General features: G+C 32.8%; 1 protein-coding gene across 1 annotated transcript; it reads right to left on the bottom strand.

Annotated features, from left to right (window-relative positions):
• Window positions 1–5,642: 5,642 nt before the first annotated feature.
• LOC123664623 (uncharacterized protein K02A2.6-like) lies at window positions 5,643–9,842 on the bottom strand. Its single transcript, XM_045599142.1, has 2 exons — window positions 9,197–9,842; window positions 5,643–8,638 (listed from the first exon to the last, which is right to left on the bottom strand). The coding sequence occupies exons 1-2, from the start codon at window positions 9,840–9,842 to the stop codon at window positions 5,643–5,645; spliced, it is 3,642 nt and encodes a 1,213-aa protein (XP_045455098.1).
• Between the last annotated feature and the right edge of the window lie 284 nt (window positions 9,843–10,126).

The following is a 10,126-nucleotide window of genomic DNA, read 5'->3' as shown; positions in this document are numbered from 1 at the left end:
CTCGGAAACGGCTCCAACGATTGTCATAAAATTTAGTATATAGGGGGTTTCGAGGAAGATAAATCTATCTAGCTAGGATTCATTTTCAGAAAATGTCGTTTTATCCCTGTTTTTAGTGAGTGAAAAAAATATCGTTAGAATACGAAAGTAAATTTCGCATTTGTCAACTTAGTTGCAATAGCTCGGTGGAAAATCGGCCGGTCGGGATCAACCGAGAAGATCATGGTTCAAATCCACATGTTCCTGATCAATTATTTTTTCTTTTTCTTTTTCTAATTGCACTCGCTATTTTTTATTTAAATAAGCTGTTCTTATTTTTTATTATTATGTCGTTAAAATCGAAAAATATTATTCATATTTTATCATTATTATTTTTTAATAATTTTTTATTTTTGATTTTTTATATTTATTTATATTTTTTATTATTGTCAGTAAAAAAAAATATTAGTCATATTTTATAAATATGTAATTCGTATTTAAATATAATTTTCAAAAAAAAAAACACGATTTGTTGGAGCGCCTATCAGTTTTTAGAAGCAATTACTCTCAATCTTGTAATTGTGTATTTTGTATCAATTTTTAATTTATCTTTATTTTTTATTTTTATTTTGCGTCAATTCATTATTAATAATTGCTGCTTGCAGGCAAACGAAAAAAAATCGACTTCAATTACATCGACAAGTAATACAATGTAGGTACATGAAAAAATAGTCAAGAAATACGCATTATCAAAGATTACTCCATAAGTTGTAATCAGATCTCGATGAAATATGACCACATGATAAACATCGGCTTTCGATTAGGTTAAAAACATCAAAATCAGTACACCCAGTAGTATGTTAAGTATTGTGTAGTTAATGTAAAGTTATGCGGATTTTCGAGAGTTTCCCTCGATTTCCCTAGGATCCCATCATCAGATCTTGGTTTCCTTATCATGCTACCACACCAGGGATATTTCCTTTCCACCAAAAAAAGAATTATCAAAATCTTTTCATATACGACGAAGTTATCCCCGAACATACATTAAAATATATATCTACTAGCGACCCGCTCCGGCTTCGCACGGGTGTAAAATATAATTATAGCCTATGTCATTCACTGAAAAATTATTAAAATTGATCCAGTAGTTTTGATTTATTCATTACTGCCCGTGGCCCGCACGCGTTAACTTTAGAGTGAAAGCCGGCCGGAACTGCCACAAACGGTACGTATCGCAATTTTTAAATCTATAATATCTTCAAAAATATTCATTTAAATCATATGCTGTAAAGGGCCATATAGATCAATATTAAATCAACAATGTATTTAAGGTATTTAATTAGATAAGGATTAATGCTGTATTGGTTAAAATCGATTTGAAAATTAGCCATTATTTGTCGTAAAAAGTAAATGACAAAAAAATGTTATTGTGGGATGTCAAGAGATAGACATACACCATAGCGGAGTTTTCTGTAGAACTTTTCAATGTGTATAATACTTAGTACATTATTTTGATAAATCTCGTAGGGTTCAGGCTGCGTTTGCAATGTAAGCGGAAAAAATGTAATTATTTACGACATCACATTAGAAACCTCATAAATAACAGTATTTCTCCACTATTTAATGGATGTTATTATACATATAAACCTTCCTCTTCAATCATTCTATCTAATAAAAAAACCGCATCAAAAGCATACATAGGGACAGAGAAAGCGACTTTGTTTTATACTATGTAGTGATATATATATTTTACTATTTATGGTAGGTTTGAAATGTTTATAAAATTAATAGTTTACTTTCTTTGCTATAGTTTAAAAATCTTATATTAAACTAGCGACCCGCCCCGGCTTCGCACAGGTGCAATGCTCATACTAAATATACTACAGAATGTCTTCATTTATAGTACGAAGCTAGCTTATGACATGGTTATTAACATAATAATAACATTCAAATATGCGTCGTTAGATTACACGTTGTTACAGAATGCGTTGAAGAAATAAAGGTTCACTGCTCATTCCCTGTAGGTGATAGCCTGATAATTTGTAGCCTATATGTTGACCCGACTTCTTAATAATATTCGTGCCGAATTTGAAGTAAATCAATGCAGTACTTTTTGAGTTTATCCCGGACATACATATAGACAGACAGACAAACAGACAAAGATTCTAAAAACTATATTTTTGGCTTCGGTATCGATTGTAGATCACACCCCAAGTATTCTTTTAAAAAAATATTCAATGTACAGTTTTGACTTTCCTACCATTTTATTATATGTATAGATTATCAAAAAGTCCTAATAAAAGACATAACAAAAAAAGTGTCCTGAATTGTGACTTTGTTGCACCGAAGGTGCGATATATATATATTGAGTTTCCTTCAGCCGAATTGAGTAACCTCCTCCTTTTTTAAAGTCGGTTAAAAAAGACTTCATCCAAACCGGCAGCGAATCATTTTAACTCTCTCTTCTACTAATCCTTCACGATTTACTAAAAATACCGAGCTTAGCTCGGTCACCCAGGTACTTTGAATTAATAAGTGAATTCAAAAAAGGCGGAGGTTCACAATTCGATTGCACTTTCTTTATCTGTGGTACTTATATAACTTTTTTCTTGGATGCACCGATTTTGAATTTGACGTTTTTTTTTGAATTTTTTTAACCGACTTAAAAAAGGAGGATGTTATTCAATTCGACCGTAAATATTTTTTTATGTATGTTCGGGGATAACTTCGTCGTTTATGAACCGATTTTGATAATCATTTTTTTGTTGGAAAGGAGAAAAAGAAAACCAGGATCTGATGATGGGATCCTGGAGAAATAGAGGGAAACCCTCGAAAATTCTCATAACTTTTTACTGGGATTTAAATGATTTTTAATTCAATCGAAAGCCGATATTTATTATGTGGTCACATATTATAAACTTCATTGAGATCTGATCACAAGTTTTGGAGTAATCTTTGATAATGCGTATTTACTTGACTATTTTTTCGTCGATCTATATTGTAATACTTGTCGATGTAATTGAAGTCGTTTTTTTTTCGCTTGACAGCAAACACAATTAATTAGTTAGGTACAAGGTGGTTTTTGTCTCATAGTCCATTATATAATTTATAGAATTCTTATTCAATCGATTTTTTCGACTACGATCCATAATATACCAAGAAATGAACCCTAGTCGTATGAAAGAATTAACAAAATCTAATAAAACAACATACAAACCGTTTTTATAATATTATTAGTATAGATTAACAATTCGAAGTTGAAAAGTCGCGTGTTTTTCTGATAATCCGTAGCGAAGAGGCGAAGCGGATTAGCTTTGTACCTTTTTCTCGATAAAGGGAATCTTTTTTCTTTACTAAAGATTACTTTTGTATATATATAAATGTTTTTTTTACCGTGTGCAAATGGAAGATTGATAGAATATTTATAGACATCACTATGGAATTAGCAAAAATAACACAAATGAATAATATATATTCTGAATTAATATTACAGACATAGAGCCTTTTTAACCGACTTCAAAAAAAAGGAAGAGGTTCTCAATTCGATTCTATTTTTTATGTATATATCGGTTTTGACGACGCGTTAGCGCAGCGGTAATAGCACTGCGCTGGCGGTCGCGAGTTCGATTCCCGCTCACGACAGACATTTGTATCGACCATATAGATGTTAGTCGTGGTTTGGGCGTTGATGTTTGTGTATTGTATGTGTTTCCGGGCCCCCAACACAGGAGAATATTCTACTGGGGTATCCTCTGAGCGTTTATTATTAATAATTTATGTATATTATTACCTCAGAACTGATGACTGGGTGGACTGATTTCGTTTTTCATGTGGTCCCATTTAAATTTAATTGAGATCTGACAAGTAGGTACTTTTCGAGTTATATCCAATAATGCGTTTTACTTGACTGTTTTTTTTTTCGTTGACCTACGTTGTATTATATCGTATAACTTTTAAATGGCGGTACCGATTTTTATAATTCTTATTTCAATCGTAAGCTGGTACTTGTCATGTATTCTCATTTAAATTTGAGATCTGACGACTATTTTTTGAGTAATCTTTGATATTAAGTATTTACTTGATCATTGTTTTGTGTGCCTACGTAGTATTTTAATTTGTCGATGTAATTGAAGTCGGTTTTTTTTCGTTTGCAATCAAACACAATTATGTTAAATAAAAAATTAAAAAAAGAAATAAATAATAAATTGTGTTAAATTGAAATTGACATTAAGAATACCTTTTTCTTTAAAAAATTAAATTTAATTTTGAAATTCTTTCATAATAAAATAAAACAAACGCTAAGAAATCAAATATATTTGTAAATAATGAATAGTCCTTGTAAAAATGAATAGTCCTTGACCTTTTTAAGAGAAGAGGCCTTATTTCAGCATTGAGACACTTACAGACTCTTACCGTTTTACCGAAACTCATAGTATAATAATAGAAAATATGTTTACATGCGATGAATAAATCGATATATATTTTATATATCTTTTTTTTTAAATATATAGACTAGCGCTTGACTGCGATCTCACCTGATGGCAAGTGAAGATTCAACCTAAGGTGGTGCGCGCTTGCCTAGAAGATGCCTGTTCACTCTTGATTTAAAGATACCCAAGTTATACTTCGTTGGATATACGGAAGCTGGAAGGGCATTCCAAATTTTTGCGGTGCGTATTAGGAACGAGGAAGCAAATCGTTTAGTGCGAGATCGTGGGATTTCAACCACATAGCGGTGCAGATTCATATCTTATAAGAAGTAGCAGCTTCACACACACTTCAGCCTATCGCAGTCCACTGCTGGACATAGGCCTCCCCAAGTTCGCGCCACACATCCCGGTCTTCCGCAATCCTCATCCAGCTTCGTTTATAGATAATTTTATAATTATGACGTGCTGTGACCTCTACACTAGTTAGATGCGAACCATTACATGTTACACTTATAATACTTGGCTTTGAACCCGTTTTAAGCAATTTGATTGAGGTATGGCACAGCTGAAAGCAACCGGATCGTACAAAACATAGCAGGTAACGCTGTTCACTGCTCATGTGGTGCTTATTTTGTTCTTGTAGAGAGTAAGGTGGGCAGAGCTCTTGGGAAGGCTCGGGTTAAGTTCGACAACGTGCTTACGACCTACTTCTGTAGTAGGTATCCCTAATAGTAACGCTTACCATCCGGTGGGCCTCACGATTTTTGCCGCCTTTTTCGTAAAAAAAAAAAAACTTGTCGTAGTGACCAAAACTAATTGTTTTACTAGTACAGTACAGTAGCGCTAATTTACTATAAGTACTTTGTAATTTACAATAAATACTATATGCTATAAAGATATTTGTAACTTTTTAGTCATTTGTGTTTGGGTCTCGTAAGCTTCCAGACTCTAAATACACCGTTCATTGAAAGCAAAAAAATCAAATTCGTAAAAAGTAGAAAATTTAATATCTACGATTTTAATATTGTTATGTATCTAGTATGTAAATAATAATGTAGAAATAATTTACTAATATTTTATTATAATTTGTAACAGGAATTGACACTATAAGAACAGAATCAACCGACATATTAAATTATTTGACATAAAGCAAGTTAGTTTATTTCCGCTTCTCAAACTCGGAACGTCACACCAAATAGTGATGTCTACTAACACTCTCCCTTGTTATTTAATTTAGAAGTTCAATCGGTTTGGTGGTCGTCGAATCCGGGTACTACGACGGGGTTCAATTTCAGCCTGTGTAGTAGGAGGTATATCTGGAGTTGCTTGAGGTGTCTCTGGCTTGTCCACTTCCGAGGTTTCAGTGTAAGGTATAGATTCCCTTCTTGTAGCGTTAGCATGTGTAGTTGTAAGGTCTTTTTCAGGTAGTAAGTCTTTTCCAGGGAGTAAGTCTTTTCCAGGGAGTACGTCTTTTCCAGGTAGTATGTTCTTTCCAGGTAATAGGTCTTTTTCAGGTAATTTTGGTGTATATAAATTTGCCACTGATTCTCTTGGTTTAATCAGGTAAGTATCTGGTATTCTAAAGTTATTATCTAAGCATGATGTCTTTATGATTTGATCTACATGTCTTTGGTGTATTCTTCCATCTACTTCCACTTCATAATGTAATTTTCCTTTTCTATTTACTATGTTACCAAATTTCCATTTATTACTGTCATACATTCGAATTTGAACTTTCTCTCCTCTTTGAAATTCCTTGGTTACTATTATCTCTTCATTACTGTTGTTTCTTAATTCCTGTGGTCTTTTTACTAAGTCAATTCTTGTTCTGTATATTCTTTTAAACATCATTTCACCTGGGCTTAATCCTGTAGTACTGTTAGGTGTTTTTCTATACATCATTAAAAATCTTTGTAATTTATCTTGTATAGATCCCTCTTCACTAATCATTGCTTTAAGTTTATTTTTAACAGTTTGAACATATCTTTCTACTTGACCATTGGTAGAAGGATGAAATGGTGCTGTAAATTTAGCTTGAATTCCATTTTCTTTTAAGAATTTTTGCATTTCTTCTGATCTAAATTGTCTTCCATTATCCGAGACTTGCGTTATTGGTAAACCAAATGTAGTGTATAACTTCTTTAGAATATTTATAGTTGTTGCAGCTGACATAGAATTAGTAGGTATAACTTCTAACCATTTAGTATAGGCATCTACCACCATAAGAAAATATTGGTTCATGAATGGTCCGGCATAATCAATATGAATACGACTCCACGGTTCCTTAGGGTATTCCCAGCTGTGTACAGGTACCTTAGTCGGGTTTTTACGCATCAAACAGCATCTCTTGCATTGTTTCACCATATTTTCAATATCTATGTCAATGTTCTTCCACCACACATAGCTTCTTGCTAAAGCCTTCATCTTAACTATACCCATGTGCGCTGTATGTAATTCTTCTAATATTTTAGGTTGTAGTTTCTTAGGTATGACGATTCTTATGCCATAAAATATACAATTATTCTGCAATGAAAATTCATGTAGTCTAGTTTTATCTTCTCGTCCTGATTGTATATCAATATATAACTTCTGTAGTTCCGGGTCAGTAGCTGTAGCTACCCTTATCTCTTGTAATGAAACTGGTATTTCTGAAATCTGATTTAAGTAGAAAGCTTCGTCATCTGTAAGTGTATCATTCTTTTCATTTTTATTTGTATGTTGTAGTCTTGAAAAATAGTCGGCATTAGCATGTTCTGCAGTCTTCCTTAGTTTTATCTGGTAATCAAATCCAGCTAAAAAGTTAGCATAATGTACAAGTCGTATGGCTGTTGTAGCAGGCGTAGCCTTCTCTGGGTGTAAAATTCTAGCTAATGGTTGGTTGTCTACTATGAGAATTATTTTTCTACCGTAACAATACTGAAAGAATTTCTTCAGTCCCCAAACTAATGCTGCGGCTTCTTTATCTAACTGGCTGTAACCTTTCTCTGCCTTTGTAAGAGATCTTGACGCGAAAGCTATTGGACGTTCTGATTTATCCGGCATAATATGTGACAACACAGCTCCGTATCCAGTTGGTGATGCATCAGTGGCTAATGTGACAGGTAAGTTTTCATGAAATGGTATAAGTACTTTTTCTCCGCAGATTTCTTTTTTCAGTTCTTGAAATGCTTGTTCACATGATGTTGACCAAGTAAATTTTGTATCTTTTTGTAATAATTTGTATAAAGGATTTAGTTTTGATGCTAAGTTAGGTATAAATTGTTGGTAGTAATTTATCATTCCCAAAAATGTGCGTAGTGAAGAAACATCTGTTGGACGTGAACTATTCTTTATATCATTTACTTTATCTTCTGTAGGGTGTAGACCTTTTTCATTTATTGTATGTCCTAGGTAAGTAACTGATTTCTGAAAAAACTGACATTTCTCTCTGTTTAAGTGTAGTCCACATTCTTTTAATTTGTCAAATACCTTCCTAATTCTTTGTAGTAATTGTATAAATGTACGTCCTTGTAAAGCAATGTCGTCAAAAAAACAAACTGTACCTTCCATTCCTTGAAGTGTTTGATCCATGTATCTCTGCCAAACATTTGGTGCAATTTTCACTCCGAACATTAGTCTTTTCACCTTGTATGTACCCTTGCATGTACTAATAGCTTGCATTTCTGCTGTATCTTCATTAGTCTTCATATGCAAATAAGCTTGATTAATATCCAGTGTGCAAAAATATTTTCCTCCACTTAACTTTGAAAATATTTCTTCAACACGAGGTATAGGGTAGTTGTCATTTTCCAGATTTTTGTTTAATGTAGCGCGATAGTCCGCACATAAGCGCATTTTTCCATTTTGCTTCAAGACAGGAACAATTGGTGTTCCCCACTGTGAGTATGTGACTTTTTCTAATATTCCTTCCTTTTCTAATCTGTCTATTTCTGCTTCCACCTGATCCTTCAAAGCGAATGGTACTGGACGTGGTTTTAAAAAGACTGGAACTGCACCTTCTTTCAATTTAAATACTGCTTGATAATCTTTAATTTCTCCTATTTCTTCAGAAAATAGTTCTTTGTATTCTTGTATAATTTTTTTCAATTTCTCAGTAAACTCTTTTTCTGTAATATCATTTTCTTCTTTTTGTAGTGAATTTATGTCAAATTGTAAGTTTAATTTCCTAATCCATTCTCTTCCCAATACAGGATCAACTTTTCTATCAATAACAAAGATTCTTCCTATGACTTCTGTATTTTTATATTTGATGTTTACATTACAGGTTCCCCGTGGGTAAAGTATTTCTCCTGTGTAAGTTTTTAATTTAATTGGTGTAGTTTCTAATTTAAGATTACTGAAATTTTCTTTATAATATTGTACAGAGCATGTAGTGACTGCTGCACCTGTATCTAGTTCTAGTGTATGTAATTTCCCGTTCAGTTGTAATGTAATATTAAATTTATCATTTTGTATGTTATTTTTGTAAAATATTTTATGTATTTCATAAATTTCATTAGTATCTTCTATGTACTGTTCATTTACTAGCTCTAGTTGTTTTTGTTCCCTTAAGCAAACTGATTGTATGTGTCCTTTTGTTTTGCATTTCTTACAAAATAATTTATCTTTTAATCTACACTGAGTCGCTGAATGGTTTTCTTTTCCACAACGATAACACTTTATTTTCTTTCCTTTTTTAATATTTGTATTGTATGTATGACTTTTATATGTATTTGTATTTTGTTTGGATGTATTGAAATTCTTAGTTTTCTTTGATATTTTGTTTATATTTGGTTGAATATCCGTACACATTTCTTTTGTTTCTACTTTGGAAGTCTCAATCGCCATTGCAATCCTAATTAAATCATCAAATTTTGTAGAAGAAGATTCTTGTAATAATCTTTCTTTAATTTCAGAGTTACGCAGCCCTCGTATGAACTGTACTCGCAGATGAGTTTCAAAAGTACTATTTTTACAATTATTACATATAAAGTTACATTTTCCGCCTATTTCTTTTAATCCAGCTACGTAGTTAGCAATGCTTTCACACTCATGCTGTTGCCGTAGACAGAATTTGTGTTGTTGAGCAACTTCACCGGGTTCTGGGGCAATATGATTCCTTAGTAGTTCTACAAGGTCATCATAGCTTTTTGATTCTAGACACTCAGGCGCTGTGATGTTTTTCAGTACTTGGTAGTATTTAGGGCCAATACAATTGAGAAAAATTTGCACTTTAATTGTAGCACTTGTGACACCTTTCAAGGAAATATAATTTTGAAGTCTTTGTAAATAAGTCGAAAATGATTCATTGTTTTCATCATAAGGTTGTAATGTGATACCACTAACCGTTTTATCACTGGTTTGTAAGGCTTGTTGTAATTGTACTTGCTGTAATTGCATTCCTCGCATCGTTTCCATCATTTGGGACAAAACTTGCCCTAGTTGTTGTTCCATTGCGGCGTATTATGTACGTACGTATGTAAGAGGAAAAGGAATGTGTGAAGCGGGTTATCATCACAGGATTTGGAACCCTTGGAACAAGGAAAATGGGTGTATAGGAGCACGTGGTAATATCCGCTGCTCGCGAGGTTACTTATATTCACTTTTTTTTTTGTAATTATTAATCTTCGTCGTCAATCTGTTATCCTCGTCGCCAATTTGTTATGTATCTAGTATGTAAATAATAATGTAGAAATAATTTACTAATATTTTATTATAATTTGTAACAGGAATTGACA

This window comes from Melitaea cinxia, chromosome 22 (assembly GCF_905220565.1).
Source record: "Melitaea cinxia chromosome 22, ilMelCinx1.1, whole genome shotgun sequence".
NCBI classification, from domain to species: domain Eukaryota; kingdom Metazoa; phylum Arthropoda; class Insecta; order Lepidoptera; family Nymphalidae; genus Melitaea; species Melitaea cinxia.
The sequence above is the reverse complement of the archived record's forward strand: the minus strand, read 5'-3'. Positions and strand labels throughout refer to the sequence as shown.